At 47.3% G+C, this 24,407-nt stretch overlaps 1 protein-coding gene across 1 annotated transcript in view; it reads left to right on the top strand.

The window, feature by feature from the left end:
* Stard8 (StAR related lipid transfer domain containing 8) overlaps window positions 1-24,407 on the top strand; it is a 77,149-nt gene that overhangs the window by 16,074 nt on the left and 36,668 nt on the right. The window contains exon 2 of the mRNA XM_050119710.1: window positions 1,379-1,412. Within this exon, the coding sequence (XP_049975667.1) occupies window positions 1,379-1,412 (34 nt within the window). The remainder of the gene's footprint in view (window positions 1-1,378; window positions 1,413-24,407) is intronic.

The following is a 24,407-nucleotide window of genomic DNA, read 5'->3' as shown; positions in this document are numbered from 1 at the left end:
ACCTTCCTTCCTTCCTTCCTTTTTTTCCTTTCCGGAACAGCTTGATTACTATCATTTTAGCCCAAGCTTCTGACATTGTTTGCCTGGAAACCTGCAAAAGCCTTCTGGTAGCTCTCCCTGCTTCCTCTACGGCTCTGCGACCCACTCCTTGTGCCGCAGCCCAAATGAGCCTTTTAAGGCGGCGGTCAGATCTTATCAGTGCACTCTTTGCTCCCCAACCGCCACCTACGTGTGCCTTTCAAAGCCCTGTGGATTTTTGGCTGTTACCTCTCTGTCTCTTCAGATTCTCACCTAGAAAATTCATTATCACCCAGGTCACTGCTCAAAGTTCAGCTCCAGGGAGGGAGCGGCACCCCGCATATCTTCCTGTCACGCTGTATGTAGCTTGTGGGGTTTTTGTTTGTTTGTTTGGCTGGTTGGTTGGTTTTTGTTTCTCCTTGGAGCTTGTGATGCCTGAAATGTCCTTGTTTCTTTCCTTATTGATTGTCACCTACCACTAAGAAGTGTCTGCCATTGGACCTCGTTTGTCTAGAGGGCAATTATACTCTTAACACCTAGTATGGTGTGTTCTGTAAATATTTGCTGGATGAATTCACAAAGTATTTTTTACATATGGAAAAATATTTTTATATCTATTTTTTTCCCACAAAACCTGTCAGGGCAGGATTTTTACTCTCCTGCTCTGAAGTATTCAGAAATGAATACTCAAGAGATTGTGAACGTTACTTGGTGTCACACAAAGAAAGGAGGGCTGTCCTCAGCTTGGCCTTTCCAGTTCTAAGTATTTCTATTCCCACCAAATAACTTTACTTCTAGCCTGCCCAGCGTTCAACATCTGTGCCAATAGATGCTTCCTAATTCTTTGACAATCTGTGTGTGTCATCAGGCATTAAAACTGTACCATGAACTACATGGGCCACTCTTCTTTCTGTAAGACAGAAGTGAATCAGAAGAATTACTCAGTGGAGTAGGGGAAGTAGTGTGGAGTAGGTAGAGGAGTCTGGGATTGTAGGCTCTACTTTTCTTCTTACTTTATCTTTCTCTTCTGGGGGCCTCAATATGTCCTTCCACAAAATGGGCCGACAGCACTTGCTTAGTTTAAAGAGCCCTTTCAGTTTTTTAGTATATGTTTATTTCTCGTGCGTGTACAGTGTGTGCATGCACACACACTCATATGTGCAGCAACACAGATAGGACGATCAGAGGACAACTTGCAGGAATTGGTTCTTTCCGTCTACTGTGACAGTTCTGGGAATCAAACTCGGGTCATCAGGCTTGGCAGCAAGCTCTTTGCCAGCTTAGCCATCTCACTGGCCCGCTTTCGATTTTGACATGCTCTTCCTGCAAAGCCATGATTTCTTCTCTGTTTCTTTTGCAGTGCTTCCCATTGCTGCCGGTGAGGAAGAATGTCGGTAAGTATGCCAGACGCAACTTATGCCTCACAAATGACTGATAGCGAGAGGAAACTTGCCAGCCGTCTGTATGGGCTAGCTCAGGGAATGGAGGTAGTGGCTGAGGGGCAAAACTGGAGACATTAACTCTGTCACCCTCCCCTGGGCACACCCTGGCCTCTTTCCGCTCTGCTTTCTGGTTCCGGCTTATGGGCAGCGCCTCTTTAATTCTCAGATGAAGGTCTGGTTCTTGTCTGTGAGCCAGGGGAGGATTTCCCTCCAGAGCTATCAGCAAGCGGCAGCCACCCATGCGCTTCCCTTGTTCTCAGATGCCTTCTTCCCCCTGGCAAGAGTACTACAGCTGGACAAAGTGTCAGGAAAGGGACAGAGGTAAGACGAGGTAGAAGGAAGGAGACTTGGTATTTGGGATTCATGTCTGGAAGGGTTCCAGGAGGTAGACCTCAGGACTAATTATACTAAGGGCGCGTGTGTAGTTAAATAATTCCCTCTGCTCTCTGGCAAGTCTCTTGGAGTCTGACCACCTATCCGCCTTCTGCCCTCTGGTGTCGTCTTGGATGTGAGTCTGCAAGCAGCTTCGCTGTGCTGAAGAGAATACAGCGGGCTGCAGAAGGATGACTGCTTTGGCAAACAAGAGAACGTAGCATGCTAGCCAGAAAAGGGTTTGCAGTCACCGCCAGAACTCATAGCCTAGGCCAGGTTTGCTGAGGTCATCAAGGCCTCCGCCATTCCCATCCATTCACTTTTTTTTTTATCAAGAGGAGCTCCTGACTTGAATGGATATCATTTCTGGGTGCCAGTTAGGGTTGGAGGTGGGGGTGGCCACCGTAACAGAAGAGCGTTGAGAAAGTGTCACGCTAAAGATCAAGGTGAGGAGGCATCTTGTGGAGGTGTTAGAAGGGACCCTAGGAACCTTACAAGATAGTTGGAGTTGCTTTAGGCAGTCTTATCAGAAGTCAGAGGGGGCTTTTGGTGACTTCCCAAGGACTTTTCCGCCAGAGGAAGCCGAGTTCCTGGGTGGCGGTTGCTAAAAAGGAGAACTGGCAGGGTGAGGTATTTATTTGCATTGCTATGACAGCGGATGAGAGAGACCTATTTTGAAGAAGAAACATTGCTTTGACAAGCACACAGTCCGCATCTGCTTCTCAACCCCCACCATCATTCCACGGCTTCTTGCAGAGTACAGTTCCTTCTCTGCGCCTGGGACCTCCAAGAGCACAAGTTCCGGGTGCTGCCCATACTCAGGGAATGACAAACTTCTCCATTTCCCAGACACCAGCTGCACAGGCTAAAAGAAACCCCTCAGGCCCTGAAATAGTGACCCCCCTATCCCAGACAAATGCACTTACAGCTGCGGAGTTGTCTCGTTAGAATATCGGTGTGGGGGGAACCACAGATACAGCTCAGTTGGTAGAGGGCTCGCCTAACATGCGTGAAGGTCCGGGTTCAATCCGGAGCACAGCAAAAATGGGGTGTGGTGGGGCAGATGGCTAAGCCAGTATTCAGAAGGCCAGTCAAGGGATCAGAGTTCAAGGTCATCATGTCTACATACTGAGTTAAAAAAAGAATATCTGTACAAAGTTGACTCGCTAGTGCTGAGCCCTGGGAGGTTGGGTATCATGTGGCCTCCAGAGGAGAGAGGAATGCCATTCAGTGGGTGGCAGGAGAGGCCGCCATCTATGAAGCTGAGATGGGACTGCTCTTCCTGCTATTGGTTTGGCTTCGAGTTTGAAAATGTCTATTGAAGAACATATGTTCTCAGGTCAAGTCAAGGAAAAGCCATCAGAAATTATGAGTTTAGATGAATGTGGTAATTGCAGCAGCAAGGCACAAGCCCAGAGTTCCTTACAGATCTTATTGTGTAAGGCCTGTTCAGTTGCTTCCTCCCTGGAATGCCGTCCACATCAGTAAAATGGGACTCCTTCCACAAGACTAAGATGGACCATAAGAAATAGCACATTAGAGATGTCAGACCTGTGCTTACCAGTAGCAAGGATCCTAGAACTGGAATAAGCTAGAGAAAATGAGTATGATCTCCGCACAAGGATCAGACACAGGAATAGCAAAACGCTGAGCCGGGCATGTGGCTCCCACCTCAATCTCAGCATTCAGGAAGCAGAGACAGTGGTCCAGAGCTGATGGCTTCCAGGCTGGTCTACTTACATATTGAGAGCCTGGGCCCAAAAAAGTGTCAAAGGACTGAGCAAAGGGAGTTTTTCTGATATTTCTCTGAGAGAATTAGCAGTAACCTTGACTTCTATTATTTTTATTGAATAGGCAGTGCCTTCTTGTTTTGAAATTCAAGTTTTACAGACCCAAAATATCTTCTTGCCCTTGTCTCTCAATTCCCAAACAATCCTCTTGGATGTGACCAGTGTTGCCGGCTTCTTGGTTCCTCAGTGAGTTTGGATGGATTGAAGAACGTGAGCTGATGGCTAGTGTGGGGGGTGAAGAGAGGGGCCTGTGGAAATGGTGCCAGAGGAAGAGAGGGGGCTGCAGGAAACACAGGCAGTAGAATCAGCATTTGTTTGGGGGTCAGTCTTGACTCCACCCCCTCTGCTGGAACCACCCTTAGGAAGATCCTTCCCTTCTAGAAATTGCAGTACAGCCACGTGTTCCTGAGTGCTGGCACAGCAGAGCAGAGTGGGGGAAGAGAGGACCAACCAGACACATTTTAGAGGCAAAAAAACAAATCAAGATAGTGCCTCAAATCTGGCAGGGGCCTGTGATTTGCATATATAATCTTCTTACTAGGGTGAGTCAATCAAAGATTTCCCTAAGACAGAGTTACTTTCCTCTGTTCCATGGACAGAGGAAAACTTGGTATGAGAGTTAATGGGATCTCTTGCTATGGTCTTCCCTTACCAAAGGGCAAGAAGGTTGCCCAGCTTGCTTGCTCTCAGATGGATTGCCCAGGACCCCTGTTATCACCACCCTTCTGCAGACTTCCTGCACAGTTCTTCCCAAGTGTCACAGGTCCGTGAAGCAGCCTCTGAGTTCGCCCCACCACTTCAGCCTCTGCCGTGAGTAGTCAGTCTACTTCTTTAAGTCAGCTTTGTTTTCAGTAACGAAGCCACTTTAACTAGTAGCCTCTATTAGGCTTTATGGTACTAGTCGTGTTTTTCCTGTTAGATGGTAAATGAAACCAATGGTTATTTAAATTCAAAGAGCCAACATACTGTCGCAAATCATCTCAGGCCAAAATATAGCTAAGAGTGGAAAATAAAGACTATGGGAATAGGAACTAGCAGGTCAGGCGTGGAGTCCTTAGGGCCTTCACCATACTCAAGTTTTCACTGACCCTCCGTTTCCTCTAAGGCCTCCCGCCATGGTTTTTTTTTTTTTTCATGGATTGTTTCTATGATGGATATATTTCTGGAACCTAACAGGAACCCACTTCCTCCAAATAAAACCATAATCCAAACCAGCCTCCAATATTTGACAGGTCGGAGGAGTGATGGCAGAAGATCTCTATTTTGGTTTTGGTTTGGGCTTTGTCCCTTGCCAGCCCTGTGACTTTAGGCTTCTTTCTTCTCTTCCCTGCGCCTAAGTGTCCTTAGCTACACAACTCCTTAGTCTTCACTAAAGCCCTGCTAAGGTGTGTGTTGCTCTGAAGTTAATGACTCTACCTGCAGACTCCACATTTCTATGGAAGCCATTAGCTCGCCTGTCCAGCAGCCTACAGAGATGAGGGGGCCCAGCCCTTTCTCCTACCTCTCTTGTGCCAAATCCTCTTGGAGGCCCCTTGCTCACACTGCACAAAGCTCCTTTGTTGCCCAAAGCCCTTCCGAGCCTCTCTCCAGGCTCCTGTTGAAGTGGCTGCAGCAACCTGGGGGGTAATATTTGCCTGTAACCAGAGCTCCTACTCCCAACCCGACTGGCTCCAGTCTGGCTGCAGGCTTGTCTTCTGCGCTGGACTTTGCCTATCAGCTGTCCAGTACCCTCGCTCCAATTCTGAGCGGTAGGGTGGACTATGTGAAAGGTTGAAAATAGAAACAGATCTGTTCACTTAAATACATAAATTCAAGATGCTATTGGGTGTCACCTCCCAAATTCAGAAGGGGCAGGATACTAAAATGCCAAGCATATGAAAACCATCATCGTCATCATCACAACTCAGGCCACTTCCTTCATTTGAAAAGGACTAAATTATCCTTAGAGCTGATTCTTGATAGACTGTCACTCCTTGTTTGCTATTTTGCAAAGAAGATTGGCGGAGCATGCCTTGTTTATCATTCGACAGATATTTTCTTCAGCAACTTGGAAGATCATAAACATCTCTTTAGTTGTAGGGGTATCTGGAAGGGATTATCATTCGGGACAGGAAATCTTTCAGCCATAATCTACAGGCAGAAACATTGGCTTTCAGCCAAGGCGGAAGCTGGCTTTGAGCTGCAGGACCTAGCATCTAGTCCCAACCCTGCCATTAACTCCTCTGACACAGAGAGAGTTGCTTTTACTGGACTTTGGTTTCATTATTTGACCAATGAGAAGTTTGAACCAAAAAGTGACCATGGTCTCCTGCGTTTTGACTTGGTGTTGTCTTGTATGTCCCGCCTCCATACTGTCCTACACCGTGCCAGGAGTCAAACTGACTGGTAGTAGGATTGGTGGAATGGACAATTTCAAGATTTTAAAGAGGGGGAGATGGTAAGGATTTCCAGGGCTGTGGAGAACCTGAAATTCTTTCTTTGGGGCCAAAGGTGCTACGAAGCCTCACCTTCTCGTTCCTGTGGTCAAGAGTGAGAAACAGAGTTCATCTTAGCCTTGTAGGTGCAGGTCAGATGAACACACTGAGACACAGTAGATACCTGCCCGTTTTCATAGCCCAAGCCAATCCAGATGTTAGAGGACGGAGAGGAGTCGGAATTGCAGGTAGTGTGCTAGTCTAAGAAGGATCCACAGTCACAGAAGGGCCTGTGTTTTCTTCAAACTCACCACCAGAGATCACAGGTTTTCATCATTCCTCAGGAGCCCCCGTCATCCGGGACTCCCTTTCTTTGTTAATGCACTCAGACACTCAAGCAAAAACCACGGGCTCCCTCATCCTTCTTACACGCTGCCATTCAGCCATCAAGTCATACACAAGAGATCGCTTTGTAGTGTTTCCTAAATCCGCCCCTTCTTTGCCACCCGCACTATCAAACCCTCCATCTGCACCTACAGGAACTCAGGCATGGAGGGATTCTACTGTTTAATGAACGCTCTCTCCACCGCCAAGCTTTTTGCACTAGTACAACTTTCCCATACCTCCTCTGCCTTTTATTTGTAGTGCCAAGAATCAAACCCTTGGCTACATATGTTAGGCAAGTTCTCTTCCACTGAACTCTATCCTTAGCTTTGCCAGTTTGTCAAGCCACCATCTAGATAGCATTTCCATCTTGTCTGTGTTTCCATTACAACTCATTACCTTATCTGATACTGTCTTCTTCTCTCCTCTCTCCAATAGACCATCAAGCTCTTGTATATTGTCCACATGTCTGACCTCTGTATTCCAGATCTAAGCCCTGGACTTCACATAAACAGTGAATCTTCCAGGAACTGTTTTTTTTTGTTTGTTTGTTTGTTTTGATAGTATAGCCAAAGAACTTCTGGCAATAGGATTGATGAATTTTTATACCTTCTTCCCTATCATTTCAGCTCTGAATTAGCTATTACAAATCAACAGAAAGCCCCACTGGATTCAGATGATATAGCTTTGGGGGCACAAAAGCCTCAGTCAACGGTGCAGATCCATGTAGCACATGTTCCCACTAAACCATTAGAACCTGGAGCTTGCCCTACATCTCAGGATAGGAAGAGTCAGTAAGAGCCATGTTAACGAATGCTTCTCACAGCAAGTACTGAGGAGTCCTAGAATCCCCAGAGAGTCCTTGGGAGCCAGGGGAGAGGACAGAGTTGAGGGTTATCTCCTACCTTCTTCATTCAGTTAGTTCTAGCTTTACAAATTGGGGGAGGGGGTCTCCTGAAGATATAGTTTGGAGTCTTGAGTTTTCCACATAAAAATACATGTTAGGGAGTATAGCTGAACCTCGTATTCAGGCACTAGCTGGCTCCATTTTTATACCATTTCTCCTATCTGCCCACTTGGGCTCTGATCAAACCTTCTAGGTATGGTGAACCTTTGTCATTTCTTACTCAGTTTAAAGTCTTCCTCCTCCTTTTTCTCCTTCTCCTGGGCTGGTTTTAGACAGAGTCTAACCATGTAGCTCAGGAGGGCTCACGCTTGCAGTAATCCATATGCCTCTGCCTTTTTAGTGTTAAGTTTTCAAGTACCTGCTACTTGGCCCATTGAATGTTATTGAGTCTGGATTGGGTGCAAACCAACTTCTACTTACTCATCCTATTTGCATCCTTTGGAGTTTCATGAGAGCAGTATGTTGCACCTTCCCTGTGACTGCTCATTGACGTTGGGAACTTAAAAGCCAGCATAAGTAAGTGAGGAGGAACATGTAGCTAGCGAGGTGAGTGACGAAACAGAGACAAACACCTACTCTTCCACGGTGTTCTCCTCAGACACTGTTCTTTCCTGGACTAAATAGTCTTGACTCTATGATCATTTCCCACAGTCCCTCTGACCTCCTCAGCTAGCCTCCTAGTGCACAGGGAGACCAAGCACTATGCTGTTGGCCAGGCTTTGGTCTGCTGTGGAAAAGCAGGACAAACCAGTGTCAGAAGCAGACTTGACCCTTGCCACAACCTGAATGCTGTTTCTCATCATCCATGTCTTCTCATGCGTCTGAAGCCATTCAGACAGCCCTCCCCCCTAGTGCAGGACAGCCCAGGGCCAGCTTTCAGAGTCCCTGTCTGAACTGTTTGCTGGAGGTTCCCGCTGTGTGACCTTCCACATCCCAAACCCAGAAACAGGAAGAGTTGATTTGGTTTGTGTTTTTTGAAAAGAAAAAGGAAAACATAGGAAGCGGGGTTCCTGGGAACACAAACCTCCAACCCTGTGTCCATTTATCCCTGGAGCAGGATAGCTCAGGGCATACATTCCACAGAGGAAGGGAATGGCCTCCCGTATCACAAAACAAACAGGGAGTCCTTCAAGGTTTGGAAAGAGAAAATGTTCAAAAGGAGACTTTTAAGGAGTGGAAGAGCCGTTGGTTGACACTCTCCAGCCCTTGCTCATACCCTATCCTCACTTGCAACTGTCATACTTTGATCTTACCAATATTATCGATACAATTGATCCCCAGCAATGCCCTGCTCTCTTTCAGCTATGGCCAAAGAAAGAGGTGGACTTCTCTCTTGTTTGAGGATAGCCAAAGTACACATTCACTTAGATTCTTTCCTTCAAATCTAGAGGGAACAGATATTAATTACACACACGCACCACAAACAAACAAACCAGTATCTAGGCTTTGTGAAGTACAAGCTTCTTGATTTTGCAAACTCAGTGCAGGCAAGTCCCTTGCCATCCCCTAACTGTCTCCTAAGATAAGCCCTTTCCCCCTTCTGAAGAGCTGCTGTGTGTTTACCTGGCTTTGCCACCTCAGCTCCGTACTACTGAGGAGTACATACCCTACCCGTTACTAATAGGACCAGTGCAAAAGGGTGAGCTAGAAAACCAGGAAAAAATACCCAACATTCCTGGGCCTCTACGTCTTTTACAGTTCCAGATTCTGGGCTGAAAAACACGGCTAGTCCATCGCTAGGTGTGTAGTCACCTTTGGTTCTCAGAGAAATATAAATACAGCACTGCAGGAAAATCAACTCCACCCAGCTCGGGGTTCCTATAAGCACGCATGGCACCAGGGCATCACTGCAAATGCACACAGAACCTCTCTACCAAAATCCAAGTTTTTGCAGTATGACAGGACCGTCATCACATAGAAACATACTATCCTTTCCCCCTGAGGCCAAAGGAGACAGACCCTCTCTGGAGGATGCTTCCGAGCCCATCCATCCGATTAGGATGGCTTGTTTGTCCGCAAAGATCTGAGGCAAAACATTTTAGGATAAAATGTGGGTGTGGAATTTTCCTCTAGCTCCCGAGGAAAGAATTTCACTTTGCTTGGTCTTTGCGGGAGAGGGGAGCTTTAGAACAAAAGTCTGCGCAGCGCTGAGTGAAGCGGTGGGCTCCTCAGGAATAGCAACCTTGTCTCCTCTCTCTCTGTAACCTCATATCTGATGTAGAGCCAGACACAGGGAGAACATTTGGGAACCATTTCATCCGCCGGCATCCTTTCATCCACTTGTCAGAGGTGGCAGAGGACGGGAGGCTGAGACACAGCAACAGTCTAAGGAGTTCCCTTATACTTTAACTTTGCCTCCACTTAGGTAACGTTGGAGCCTTGATTTTGCTGCAGAAAGTAATTTCAGACAACATAGTGGAGGAAGTGAGGAGATCTTCACTGTAAACAAAAAAATAGTGAGCCTGTTTGTGTGATTCCCAGGAAATATCCAGAGGAGTAAGGCCATCCAGATTCAAGGTCATACCTGCTTAGGCCTTAAGCATAGTTAATTGCTATTTTAACATGTTCATTTGAGAATTATATATAATTCTATATAAAAGAAATATTGTCTATATGTAGGCAAAGATCACAGCAAATGTTAATTGTACTGAAATTTCTGATTCTTACCTGATCAATAGCAACCAGACTCCAGAGTGAGGGATTCTTTTTTCGTCGTGGGTTGGCACAGTTTTCCTGTTTTTCTATCCTTCCTTGTAATTACCTATACATCCTTCCATCTTTGCCACAAAACAACCAAAAAAAAGTAACTCTAGAATGGCAAGAGAATTTGGACAGTTCCGTGTCTGACTGTTGGCCGTCAGCTCTGTGATGCCTCTCTGAGCCTTCGTTCTCTTCCTTTTTTGTTTGTGGCCCAGGCTGTTCTGGAACTCATTATGGAGTCCAGGCTGGCCTCGAACTAGTGATCTTTGTGTCTTAGCCTTTGGAGCACTTGGATTAAGGCATACACCGCCACCCCTGGCATTTCTTTACGTTTTCAAATGGAGGTCACACTACTCTGTTTTTAGATTGTAGGACCTAAGTGTGAGCATGGGAACGAGAGAGCCCTATAAGCTTGCAGACAAGATATAGATGATACTTCCCCAATTGATGGGTCAATTCAGAATGGCTGAAAGGAAAGAGTTATTCTTCTATCCAGAAACCTGACTTGAGATCACAAAAGCATCAACTGAGGCTCAAGGAACAGATCCCTAGGCCTCTGGGATAGAGACTGCCTGATGGAATCAGGATTCCAGAGCCCTACCCCCACTCCAGAGAGGCCATAGCCTGTGAGAAACCTCTGGTGGAGTGATGGGGAAGGATAAGAAATGCCTTGTGATTTCAGGTCTCCTAAAGCCAGATGTGTTTTTCTTCTCCTATCAGCCAGTAAGCACCTTTGAAAACACCCAGTTCCCAGGCTGGACATTCCTCACTCTCCTGAGACTAAAGTACAACCAGGCCGACCGGATGTGTTGACTTCACTCCCAGCAGACCTGTGACCTTCGGCAGATTGCTGCTCTCTCTGGGCCCAGATTTCTGAATCATTAAAATGAGAGAATTGGAGTCTGTGTTTTTAAAGGTCCTTTCTGTGCTTATGTTGTTGCAAAGGGATTTGGCCTTGATTAACCAAAACTGTGATCAATCTGATCATCAGATACTATGACACAAACTCCTGGGTTCAAGTAGGAAATGGCCAAAAGCACCTGGAGGAGGGGCCTTCACTAGTCCTGATAACACCTTCTGTCTGTGTTTAGCTGAACTGGTCCAGCTGGAGCTGCCCAGAGAAAACCGAAGGCCATAAGGATCAAAGCAGGTGTTTCCCAAGCCTGGGGCTCTGACACAGGTACCACAATACAGCATGAAGTAAGGAAAGGAAACAGGAAATCCTACGTACTCTGTGCACCTAATTGTTCAGGAAGAATTCCTTTGCAATAGGTCTGTTGTCTCAGAAGTTAGCAAGCACCGCTGAGAGAGAATGGCAAACTTTGCAGCCTCTGGGATTCTGGATGTCCCTTCCCCCATCTCGGTCTCTTCAGACCTTTGCCATTCTGGGGAGCCTAGGTCAAACATTGTCTCCTCCTCCCTCTTCCAAATCCCCAGCACACTATGTATCTGCAATATCATATGGATCAGATTCTGCTTTGTGTTTGAGCTGTTTCCTTTAATATATAGATTAAGTAAAATACAAGCTCCAGGTCAAAACTTCAAACTGGGTATCTGGCTAAAAATAGATAGCCCAAGTTCCACGATCCTTTACTTTCTGGAGTTAGCTACTGTTACAGAGTCTCTCTCTCTCTCTCTCTCTCTCTCTCTCTCTCTCTCTCTCTCTCTCTCTCTCCCTGTGTATGTGTGTGTTATAGTTTGCCAGAAATTATTATCAGTGTTATTGAAAATGCAAAAGTTGTCTAGTGAGATGGCTCAGGAGGTAACGAGCCCTTACCAACAAGCCGGAGGACCTAAACTCCACCTTGGGAGCCTACATGAAGGAAGGAGAGGACTAAAAAAACTGCAAGTCATCTCTGACTTCCACACATGTACTATGATATTTGCTCATGCATGCAAGCACGTAGCACACGTGCACGCACGCATGTGCGCCCAGGAGCACAATGTGCGCCTGCGCACACTAGTACGCAGGCATGCGTGAGCACGCGCGTGTGCACACACGCACAATAAGAGTAAAAAATAAAAATATATCTTTTTAAAGAAAATACAAAAGTTTGTTGAGCCTGGTGCCCCAAATCTATAATCCCAGATACCGGGGACTGAGGCAGAAGGACTGCAAGTCTAAGGCTAGCCCGAGTCGAAGTAAAAAATACAAAAAGAAAATAGAAAAAAAAAGAAAGAAAGAAGGATGATTGAGTTATAGCTCAGCTGTACAGTGCTTGCTTAGCATGTATGAAATTTCGGGTTCTGTCTCCAGTACCTTAAAGAAAAACAAAAGCAGGAGCATGAGGGTTTTGAAGGGAACACTGGTTCTGGAGTCAAAACACTCTGAGTAAGGTCTGGCTACCCTTGCTGTCAAATCAACTTGAGTGAGATCTGTCTCCTCTTTGATCTGTAAGTGGGATAACCATTCCTATATCACTATCTCACAGGGTTGCTGTAAAAGCAAACCAGATGAAAGCGGCCTAGGAACTGCAAGGGGCTCTCTATTAATCTCCATGTTGTCTTTGCACCTTTGAAATAGAAGCCTCAGCCCATCGGGAGCTCTGTCCCCAGTGCCCCTATCCCCCTCCCCGTCTTGTGCATAGCAGGCAGCTGGTGCTTCCGGGCAATGGGGACAGCACCTCCGGGTTATGGGCTACACACCTAGAGCTGCGGATGCCCGACTACTATCTATTTCCAGACGCACGGTCCCCTGACCTTTCTTTGAAGCTAAACCTAGTTGAGGGGACCACTTTTTCTAAAACTGCTCGGCTTGTCAAATATCGTTGCTCTACCAAGTGGGCACTGGCCTGGCCTTGTCCCAAGCACTTTCATCACTGTGAAATTTCTGCAAGCCTTGTTTCTGCTTTCTGCCTCCCTTAGCATCCAGTTCCTCAGATTCTCGCTTCAATGGATTCTTTCAAAGTTGCCTGCCAAAGAAAGAAATGTGTATTTCTATAAAGGAAGTAGAAAGATACGGGGAAGAATATTCAGTCCCCTAACAAACCAGATACGAAACCTCTGGCAATGAGAGGCGGAAAGCGCGTCAGAGGTCAAGCATTCCACCCTACCTCGGTCGGGCCCTTTTAACAGTCAACAAGTAGATGGGGAAACCAAGAGACCTGGAAAGATAAGGGACTTGTCCAGACAGTGAGCAGCTGGGAAAGCTGGCTGAAGTGGGAAGGGGCAAGCCTCTGCAATTTACCTGTGGGGTGAGAGGTTAAAATTGAGGGAACTAGCCTGGGGGAGGTAGGTGGGGCCCGGAATAGAGATGAATGTGGCCAGCAAGGGGAGTGGGGAGGATCAATCAGGACAGGCAGTCAGACCAGCTGCAAAATTCCCCTGGAAAGTGGAAATAGAGGAGGGTTGTGGTTTAGTAAGTTATTATGAATCTTGCTGAGCAAGAGGAGGGAGGAGAGAGGAAAACAAAGGGAGAGGGGCCAGGGAAAAAAAAACAGAGTGAAAAAGGAAGGAGGCAAACCAAGCTGGGAGATGGGGGTGATCTGGAGGAACGAGGTCAGCAAAAGCTGAAAGGGAGAAAATTTGTAGAGTCCTATGCGATGGGCACACCCAGCGCCCTGCTAAGATGCCACCACAGCTGTTGCTTGTTTCTTCTAGGCTCTGAAAATGCCAGCGGGTCCTCATTTTCTTAACAAACTTAGCATGTTGCCACTGTAAGCTATTTGGAGAAATGGCCCAGGACTTAGGCTTTGCCTCAGCAAATCTGGCACAACAGGAGAGCATCGTGTCGCCTTTCTTGGCTGCTGGAAGAAGCCCTAGGTTCTCCCAGGCACTTGTGTTTGAGTACAGAGTTACATCCCTCCTTCACGGAGTGACCTTGGACAAATTGCTGAAGTCCTCAGTGCCTCAGTGACTGTATTTATAAAACAAGGGCCATGGCCCGCAGAAGCACTAAAGGACCAAAGAAGTGGGTCCAGGGTTAACGTGTGAGCCACCGGTGCCTGGAATGTCATTACTGCTTAAAAATGCCAAGTGGGCCAGTGACATAGCTCAGTGGGTAAAGACACTTGTTGCCAAGCCTGGCAACCTGACTTCAGTCCCCAGAATCCATGTGGTGGAAGGGGAGAGCCAAGTCCAAGTTGTTCTCTGATTGCCACACAGGTGCACCTCTCCAGAAACAAACAAACAAATAAATGTGGTTTTAGAAATGGTGAGGATCACTGTTACATGCTGAGTTCAGTGCTAAGTCAGTAGGCAACTGCGGTGCAAGTGCAGAAACTAACATCTAAAGCGGCAGGCCTGTATAATTCTAGTAGCCCAGAGACTGAGGTAGGGGGATTTAGAGTCTGAGGCTAGGCTTACATAGTGAGACCCTGTTTCAAAAATGAACGAAAACTCCTCCTCCTCCTCCTCCTCCTCCTCCTCCTCCTCCTCCTCCTCCTCCTCCTCTTCTTCTTCTTCTTCTTCTTCTTCTTCTTCTNCCTCCTCCTCCTCCTCCTCCTCTTCTTCTTCTTCTTCTTCTTCTTCTTCTTCTTCTTCTTCTTTTTGAGACAGAGTTTCTCTGTGTAGCTTTGGAGCCTGTCTTGGAACTCGCTCTGTAGACCAGGCTGGCCTCGAACCCATAGAGATCCACCTGCCTACCGAGTGTTTGGATTAAAGGTGTGTGCCACTACCAACCGGCTGAACCAAAACTCTTCTTAATACAAAGAATGATGCTAGATAAATGCCAATGAACTATTTTTATTCTTTTTCCACGAAATGTACAAATCTCTGGGTCTGATGGGGCAGTGGTATCTCTTGGCACCTTATATAAACGCTTTAACACTTTCGTCATATCACCAACGTTTGTTAGTGATCCAAGTATATTTTCTCAAAATCTGTTTAATTAAAATTGTGTGGAACCACGTGATTAATAATAAAGTCAGAATTGCCAAAAAAGGATGAATCCAACTCAACACACACACACACACACACACACACACACACACACACACTCTGCTCTTAACCACTGAGCTATCTCTCCAGCCCCTTGTTTTTTGTTTCTGTTGTTTTGAGGCAGGGTTTCACCATTTAGCCCTGCATGGCCTAGAACTCCCTCTGTAGACCAGGCTGGCCTTCAAGTCACAGAAATTCACCCGCCTCTTTCTCCATAGTGGTGGGATTAAAGGCATGCACCACCACGTCTATTGGCTTTAAAAGTTTCCTTTGATGGACACTTTCCCTGAACCCAGCTTACTGAGTCCTAAAAGAAGCCACAGATGCAGACAATATACTTTTGATAAAAACAAGGTGGGATAGGCGAAGGGTTCAGTTTTCCCTAGTTCTCCCCTGACCCAGTTCCTCCATGGTAATCCTAATGCTGAAATGAAGGTATCACAGTCCAGAGAGGGCAAGCAATGGAAGCAGAGGCAACAGCAAGTGGCAGGCAGAGTGGGATATAGGTGGCACTGCTAGGCTTGGAGGACCAATAAGTTGGACAAAGAGAAGAGATTCCTTGGGTAAGCTAGAATATAAAACAGACACCCCAAGGTTACGGGTAGAGAAAAAGTGGGGAAGTGGTGTCAGGACGGAAGGGACGTGTCTGAGTGTAATGAGCCTCACTGGGCAGGTTTAACTTACTGGGCCACCCCAAACTTCAAGACAGCAAGCCAAGGCTCTCTCCACGTTCCTATCATGTGACAAGGCCTATAGTTCTGAGGGATCCAGTCAAGCTGAGTCTAAATCCCACCTCTCGTCTTTCTACTTACGCTCTTCCTATTGACATACACATCTGACCAATGCCTTTGTGTTTGATTTACTTGACAGTTCAGGTAGGCAGATAGACGCTGTCCTTTGTCTCCTGATCCCCATCTTCTCTTCTAGCTGGGCAGCTGAACTCAGGGCTCAGTGCTTGCTAGTTGAGTGTAGCTCTACCAGTGACTACTGAGCTACAGCCCAGCTATACTTCCCTTAGTTAACAAGGCCCAGAGTGATATGCCAGATCTGTTGAAGCTAGTGTCCGTCTCCCAGGCTTCTTAGAGAGTTGCTGTCCTTAGAGGCTGCTTTCTACAGCACTGGGGAAAAAGAACATATATTCATGTGCCCATTGGTCGCCTATCCAATAACTGTCTAAGGCAGTTTTCTCAACCTTCCCAATGCTGCGACCCTTTAATACAGTTCCTCGTGCTGTGGTGACCCCCAACAATAACATGATTTTCATTGCTACTTCATAACTGTAATTTTGCTACTGTTATGAATTGTAATGTAGATATCTGCTATGTAGGATATTTGTCCATCCAGAGGGGTCGTGACTCACAGGTTGAGAACCTCTGATTCAATGTTTGGCTGCAAAGGCTTAGTCCCCTTTGGTTTTACTAAAGATGGGGCAAGCTACCGAGTGTCTGGAATTGGGCCATAGGCATTCCAGGCAAGGCTGAGGAAGGCCCGAGACTCGCCTTTGCAAAGCTGTGGCACACCACTGGAAGGAACAGGAATCCTGAAAGTCCGTCTGTGGCAGGTCATTTTCCACGCACACAGTGCTCTGCCTGACCAGAATTATTCTCCCAAGGCCTATCCCACGGAGGGGTGGAGGGATCCACTTTCTGGATGAAGAAACCCAGGTCCAGTGACTTGCCAAAGGTTATGGAACTCTTGTGTGCCACAGCCAGGACTAAAGCCCGGAGTTGGATCCAAACTCCCCTCTTACTTTTCCACCAAGTGCATTTGGCCAGCCAGGAGAGGACAGAGCGAGTTCCCACCAAAGCTTAGTGGTTTAGACCAAAAGCAACAAATCCCAACTCCCTGGGGTGAGCGGAAGCCTTTCAATCTTTTCCATATGAATTGACCTTCCAGAAGCAACCATGGGGCCTTTGAGAGGAAAGCGGAGAAGCTAGCAGTTCCCAGAGCAGCCCCAGAGGTGCTGGCTATGGTGACTAGCTAGATGCCTCCTCAGCCAGAGGGACATTGAAACTATGAAGTTTGGTTTGGTGCCGTCCCAGGGTTGTCATCTTCCTTTCTGTCCTGAGATTGCAATTCCTTCTTGGTTGTCGAGGTGTTCTTATGCTCCTTCATTCCAAATATTGGGGGAAGAAAGAGCACCTCAGGGCATTCAGCCTTCATTTGGTTTGGTAATGGCTCCTTGCAGGTTTGGGACTCACCTGGCCAGGTAGTGCTTCAGTTACTGCTCATGCCAGTCTTTCACAAACGTCCTCGAAGTACCAAGTCTGTGACAAACCCCTTCCTGGGCAGGGAATATTCTCTAGTAAATTGCAGTCACTGCCTTCAGAAAATTCAGTCTTTTTTCTTAAAAGATGAGCAGTTTTTCTTTTCTCCTTTATTTTATTCATTATTTTATGTGCATTGGCGTTTTAGCCTGCATGTGTGTCTGTATGAGGGTGTCAGGTCCCCTAGAACTGGAGTTACAGTCATATGCTGCCATGTGGGTGCTGGGAATTGAACCCAGGTCCTCTGGAAGAGCAGCCAGTGCTCTTAACCACTGAGCCATCTCTCCAGCCCCAAGAAAATTCACGCTTATTGGACAAAAAGACATACAGACAATTACCTTTTATTGGGAATCACCGCTAATGCAACTGAGCTGTGGAGTCATCAAGAAAAGGAATGGTGAGGGCTAGAGAGGTGGCTCAGTGGTTAAGACAGCTGACCACATTTGCAGGTGACAAGGGTTCAGTTCCTGGTGTTTACATGGCAGCTCACAGCTGCCCGTAACTACAATTTCAGAAGTTCAGACAGTCTCTTCTGGCCTCTGTGGACTCGTGCACATATGTGGGGCACATACTCATGTAGCCCCCGACACTTTTTAAAAAGAGGAGGAATGATTTACACTCACTATAAGGGATACTTAAGAGATTTGTGAGACTCTTCCAGATGCAGTAGACAGGGCAAAAATACTTCCGCATGATTATGCCTCAGTTTCTTCCCCTATAAAATGGGATGATAATAGTACCTTGGGATTACCATGTAAATGTTTTTGGTGTAAGAAGAAAGAAAACCCAATGAGCATTCACAGGAGAGATATGAGCACATGAAATGCACTGGGAGGGCACGCAGCTAATATTGCGTTCTGGGAAGGTCAGCCGAGTTGGCGGTGGGAGTTCAGCCAGCACTTTGACTGCCAACCTTAGAAACATGGACTCGTTCCATAGGCGGCGGGAAGCAGTTCTGAAGCTAAGGTTTAGCATAAAGGGTGGCAAAGGACCTGTGGGTGAAAAGCTAGTGCTGGAACCATTAGGCAACAGGTGAGAGGCCAAGTGTGAAAGAGGAACACTGTGTCGGCCACCTAGCTGTGGTCTTAGCGTTGATGTGAAGAAAGCTGGGGTGGGGAAAAGAAACCGCATGTCTACTTTCAGGGCTCTGCCCACCTGACTGCAATGTTTGCTGCTAGTCAATGATCAAGCAGTTGCCCAAGGGAGAAGTGCTGGAAGGAAGACGGTAAGAGAAACTCTTCTGGGCCTTCAAAGCCAGTATGTACAGTGGGTACGAGCCGGAGTTGACAGCACCAGTCGTGACACTGGGCAAATTACACAAGTCTACTCTGCTGAAGTTTTCTCTTCCAAAATAGAGGCAGGAGGAATATTTCGACTTCTCCAGAGTTGATGATTAGTCTATAAGTAGAACGAGGTATAGAGCACTTTGGAGATTGAGATAAAGTCTGGGTTTCACAGTGAGTTCCAACCCGGCTCCAGCTAAAATGTGAGACACTATCTCAAAAACAAGCAAGTCAACAAACAGACAGGCATTATGCGAATTACAAAAATTATATGACAAAGGTGCTCAGAATTTTGGCTCCTACCGTAAGCATGCCACAAATGCGAGCTATTCGAATTGACTGAGGGTCTGTCCTACCCCCAGTGTCCGGAATTCCTGGGATACAAAGCAGTGGTAGGGAAGCATAGAAATCCATGAGACCAAAGTTAGCCATCGTCCTCTGATGCCAAACCACCTTAAAGGCGTAAAGAAGAAAACAGCAATGGGGACGGACACTGGAGAGTCAACTGGAAAATTCACAAGGATGTTTCAGATAAGAGCAGGGACTTCAAAGACATTCCCTGCTTAAAATCAAAGCTTCAGGTTACATCTTTGGCATTCTTTCCCTCAGCCCCTAGGGGGTAAATGAATGCAAAAGTTCCAGCAACTCCCAAGTGTGAGCCTCCCATTAAGCAGGTGAAAATAGCACTCCAGCTTCACCTCCAGCCACTGTGACGTACAGGCTGTGGGAGTGCGGCACGGCACGTCGCACACCTGTGACAAGCCTCTGTGTGTTTCTTCACAGGTAAAGTGGAGGCAACAGTGAAGGTTATGAAAAATCAAACATCTACTTTGGAGTGTCTTTGTAAGCGTTCAATATTACTTTAAATGCCCTGGAACAATGACTGACACAGAGCTGGTGCTCGATCTACTTTGGCTTCTATTAAATGTTTCCTTGCCTAGTGTGGTAGTACCCACCCGTAATCCTAGCACTCAGGAGATTAAGGCAGGAGAAGTGCTGTGAGTTCAAGGCCAGCCTAGGATTCCTATAAAGAGCGGGTCGTAAAACAACAACAAAAATCCTTTTCATTTGTTTATCGTTTGCATACCCATTCCCAGCAACACTGTTGCCCAGATGTCCATTCGGTCCAGGGTCATGGTCCTTTGACACTGTCAGGGGCTAGGTAAGACACTCTCTTGCTGCAAGAGCTGGCCGTCCTTCGGAGGGGAGGCTGTGGGAATAAGTGACCTCTTGTGGTCTTTCCAGCTCAAAGTTCCCGGATTTTAAAGCAGTTTTTGGAGTCCTTTTGCTGTTCTGGCCTGTGACAACAACAGAACTCGGGAAGGGAGGGAGGGACAGATGGGGAGGGAGGTGCCTTCGCAGGATAGGAAATGGCTGCCGCCGCCCTTCCTCCTAAGTTGCTGCCACCCAGGAGCTGTGTTCCATTCTCTCGCCCATGCAGAGAGCAAAAAAGAGACTCCTGGGCTTGAAGGAAGTTGATGGGAGCCTCCTTTTCCTCAGGAAGATTTTGGCCCTGTGTAAGGGACAGGACAGGGACTGCCGGAAACTCAGATGTCCTAAGGTCCAGTTGACAGTACCAAACCGGGCGTGATGGCCAACTGTCCGAGCCCAGAATATGATTGCGGATAAGCTGGAGGGCAGGAAGAGAGAAGCGGGCTCCTCACTTATAATCATCTCATAGAGAACCAGGAAGGATTCTGGGATATAGAATGGCCGGGTGGAAGGGGACAGAGACAGATTTCTTAGTTCTGAAATAGACTCACTGCGTGACCTTGAGCAAATCCTCACCCTCACGTGTAAAACACACTCATTTGATCACTAAATAGTTGTGTGCCTCCATTACCCCAGGGAGAAGAGATCAAAATGTAGCCCTCTCATCCCCTTCCAGTGCCCACAGTCTCCTAAAGAGATAGCCCAGATCTCAGCAAACACCAACTGCAAACTCTCTGGCTAGCCTACACTCACAAATGGAATTTGTGACTCCCCCAAGTTAAAGGGACAAGGTATGGAGCTAGGGTGTGTGTGTGTGTGTGTGTGTGTGTGTGTGTGTGTGTGTGCGCGCGCGCGCGCGTGTTATTCTTAAAAAACGATTAGAGAGCGGCTACAAACGGTTCCCGGGCGGGCTGGCGGTGCCCGCCATGGGAAAGCGGCTACAAAGGATCCCCGGGCGGCTGGCGGAGGGAGCCCGCCATGAGGGCGGCTACAGGAGGGCACGCTTCCTTGGCCCACAGTGGCGGCAGGTAACAGACACGTAAACACAGGAAATAGCCATAAGTATTTATTAAGGAAGGGGGAGAAAGACAGACAGAGAAGAGATAAAAGGAGAGAGGAGAGATAAAAGGAGAGAGAGACAGAGAAAACGCGTGCGCACGCTAAGGAAGCAGAAAGAGAGAGTGAGAGGTCCCAAGATGGCGATGGGCGGGTCAGAGGTTATGGGAGTGGGCGTGGCTAGGGCAGGGACCCAAGTTAACAGCGTGTGTGTGTGTGTGTGTGTGTGTGTGTGTGTGTGAGAGAGAGAGAGAGAGAGAGAGAGAGAGAGAGAGAGAGAGAGAGACCTGTGCTACAATGAGAATATGGAACATGCTTTGTAGATGATAAGAGGTACACACTGTGTTGATATGTTGATTAGTCCCACTGTGTTGTGGAATTATTATCCTTATTTCACAAACAAGGAAGTTGAGGCTTGGTGTGATAGATGGCTTAGGTTGTCACGGTTCTCCCAGAGCCAGAAGGAGAATCTTGGTCTGTTGACTAGCCATTAAAAGAACTGGAATAGAAGTGACCAAGTATGAAAGCTGTCAATTTTCTGGCTTCACTTTGCTTAAAAAACAGCCAAGGTAGGCCTGCCACCATGGATCAGGAAAATGTGGTGGTGCGATTACACAGTGGAGCACTACTCAGCAGTAAAAAACAATGACAACTTGAAATTTGCAGGCAAATTGATGGATCTAGAAAAAAATCATATTGAATGAGGTAACTCAGACCCAGAAAGACAAATATAATATGTACTCACTCATAAGTAGCTTTTAGACATAAAGCAAAGAAAAACCAGCCCACAAATCACAATCTCAGAGAACTTAGACAACAATGAGGACCCTAAGAGAGACTTACATAGATCTAATCTACATGGGAAGTAGAAAAAGACAAGATCTCCTGAGTAAATTGGGAGCATGGGAACCATGGGAGAGTGTTGAAGGGGAGAGGGGAAGGAGGGAGGGGAGTGGAGAAAAATGTATAGTGCAATAAAACAATTTTTTAAAAAGAGAGAAAAAAAAGTTTTCTTGTAGCACATGGTGGCTATATGCCTTCTAGTGAGGCCTGAAAACACTAATCTTTCCTTATGGAGGCTAGACTCCATCCCAGATGCCATGTTCAAAGCTTTTCAGACCCCAGATAGCCCTGCCACATAGAGATGATTGCCCCCACTAAAGGATGGCCAAATCATTTGTAGTATCAGCCCTTAGTTTTCCATTGGTAGCACAAGGGAGTTTATAAGGATTGCCCCCACTGTAGGAGATTCTTGATACTAGAATACTAAGATGTCTTTGTCGATATTAATGGCTTCATTGCACACTGAGAAACCAGTGTGACCAAAGGGTGAGGGTGGGTGAAGTAAGCTCAGTCAGAGAGTTTAACCAACATGGCGGGAATTACCGCCATTCCTCTCTACATCTGGTTGCGGCACACTCCCTTCATGCCACTCACTGGGCTGGCAAGATTTGAAACACATAGGAAGTGGAGGGGCTGATTTGTGGCTAATGAGACCCCCCCAGGCCTCACATAGACATATAACAGCAGGAGGGGCAGGGGCGGTAGTAGTGAAACACTTCTTACATGGAGGTCAGACACATCTGGAGAGATGGTCCAATGGCAGCAGGGTGGCTGGCTGGTAGAGGTATCCAAAGAAGGCCTAGTACCTAGGAAGGGGAGGTCCTGAACAAAGTGTGTGTGTGTGGGGGGGGATATGGAACTTTCCAGTCCTCACCAGTGGGCCAGTGGGCGGGGCAGCCATAGCCAGATTGTCCCTCTCCACTTCCCTCCCTCTATGGTTTCCACTCTGAGGTCAATCTGGGGCTCCAGAACTCCTCCTGCACTCTTGCAGGGCACAGGAGGGGTGGCCACAGGACACATAGCTGAGCGGCAGAGCTGGGGCCCTGCCTGTTGGTTCCCAAAGCCATGGATGTGGATGCTCTGGGGTCTGCAGGGCACCAGGTGGGCCCAGGGGCTAGCAGACCTGCATTGGGAGATGGTGCCAGCTTTCCTCCCAGTAGGCTCTGGAAATTTGAGTTCCCCTTAGGGTCTGGTCACATTTTCATCTTCTAGCCTACGGTCCCTTGGATCTAAAGCTCGACCCCTTGCTGAAAGTTCCTTTTTTTCAGAACTTCCACTCTTCCAATTCCTGACCAGCTCTTGCTTGGTCCCATACGTGTCCCATCCTTTCCTCTAGACTATACATCAGGCTTGGTCCTTAAGGAATCTGCTGTCAGCTTCCGCTCAACAATCTGGCTACAAATACAGTTGGTATTTGTAAGTAGTATATCCTTTACCATCTCTTCCTACGAGACTGTCTCTGGCGTCAGGCTGACCACTCTTCTACCTGTCTTCCTGTCTGTCCTTCCGAATGACTAACACCCTTAATGGTGTTTTTCCCTTACCAGCCCCTTGTAGGTCTGTCCTTTTATCCTTCCTGTCTCTTTTTGAACTCCGCGTCTCTGAATCTTAGCATCTAGATAGTGGGTCCCTATGTCCTCTGTAATTTCAAAGGATTAGCCTCTCGCCTCATCCAGTGTCTCAGATGCACACCCCCCCTGCCCTAACAGCACCCTTTTTTAGCTGGCATTTGTTGCGTGGAAACTCCATCCCAAGCTCTCTATGGAACCCCCAGGAGCATGCTAACGTGCCTGGCATTTTATCCTTTTAAAAGTTGAAAGATCTCTCTGTGGGCATTTAAAATTTCCAGTCACTGCTTCCTATTTTTCCCTAGATTTTCCTCTTATTCTCATCCAAATTAGAGGGAGGAAATCGGCAACAGTGTCGGGTTTCCTTATCATGGACCTTGAAGAGCCAAATTACAGGGCTCTCTGAGATCCTCAGACAGACTTCGACAGGACAGGACGCACTGATGTCCAGAACCAGAAGGGCACTCTGTCAGATCTCCCAAAAGAAGCAGGATAAGGTCAAAGTTACAGGATCCTGGCCTCCGGTCCAGATGTCTTGGTGTGTGGATGGATGTGTGTGTGTGTGATAGGAATCAATTTCCTGGGGTTATCTGGTGATCCAGAGATATAAAGCCACCTTTGAGCCTTGCTGCCCCTCCCTGCATGTCCTCTGGGATGTGGCCTCAGGCTACCCACCTGTTTGAATTAGGCATTCTCGGTGTGAGGGCTGGCCCCTGCTTCCCCATGGTGATATGGCAACTCCAGAAAGGCAAGGTTGATAATAGTGTATGGAAACCCTCAGCCCTGGCTGAGGGCCAGACCAGGACTTTGATTGTATGTGTGTGTTGCGTGTTTGTCTGTGTGTGTGTGTGTGTTGAGGGGAAAGTTTTAGATGTAGGCTTGTATATGTTTATCTCCCTCTGCACACTGGAACCCTCTTAGCAGGGTCAGGCAGGGCAGGATTGGGTGTGATAGCTGGGTGAACATCCTATTCTAGATACCTGTGCCAGGTTCACCAAGCACCAAGAACTCTGTTCAAGGTGACCCACGTGTTGGCTTGGGGTAGGTGGCAGTCCCTCAGGAGGTGGGAGTATGTGTGTGCTCCATCTACCCACAGCAGCAATACTCTGGCTACTTGGAGATGGGTCAGTGAGGCTAGGCCAGGGAGAATATTGGTATAGAATGGGGCCTGTTCCACTGCTGTGACAGGGGATCCACTGGGTAGAATTGGGTGGGGGGCTGGCAGTCTGGCAGGTCTAGTGTTTGTTCTGAGGATGAGAGCCCATGGGTGTAT

This window comes from Alexandromys fortis, unplaced genomic scaffold (genome assembly GCF_014885135.2).
Source record: "Alexandromys fortis isolate MF-2015 unplaced genomic scaffold, M_Fortis_MF-2015_v1.1 scaffold_155, whole genome shotgun sequence".
Classification (NCBI taxonomy): Eukaryota; Metazoa; Chordata; class Mammalia; order Rodentia; family Cricetidae; genus Alexandromys; species Alexandromys fortis.
Note: the sequence above shows the minus strand (reverse complement) of the source record. Positions and strands in the feature narration are given on the sequence as shown.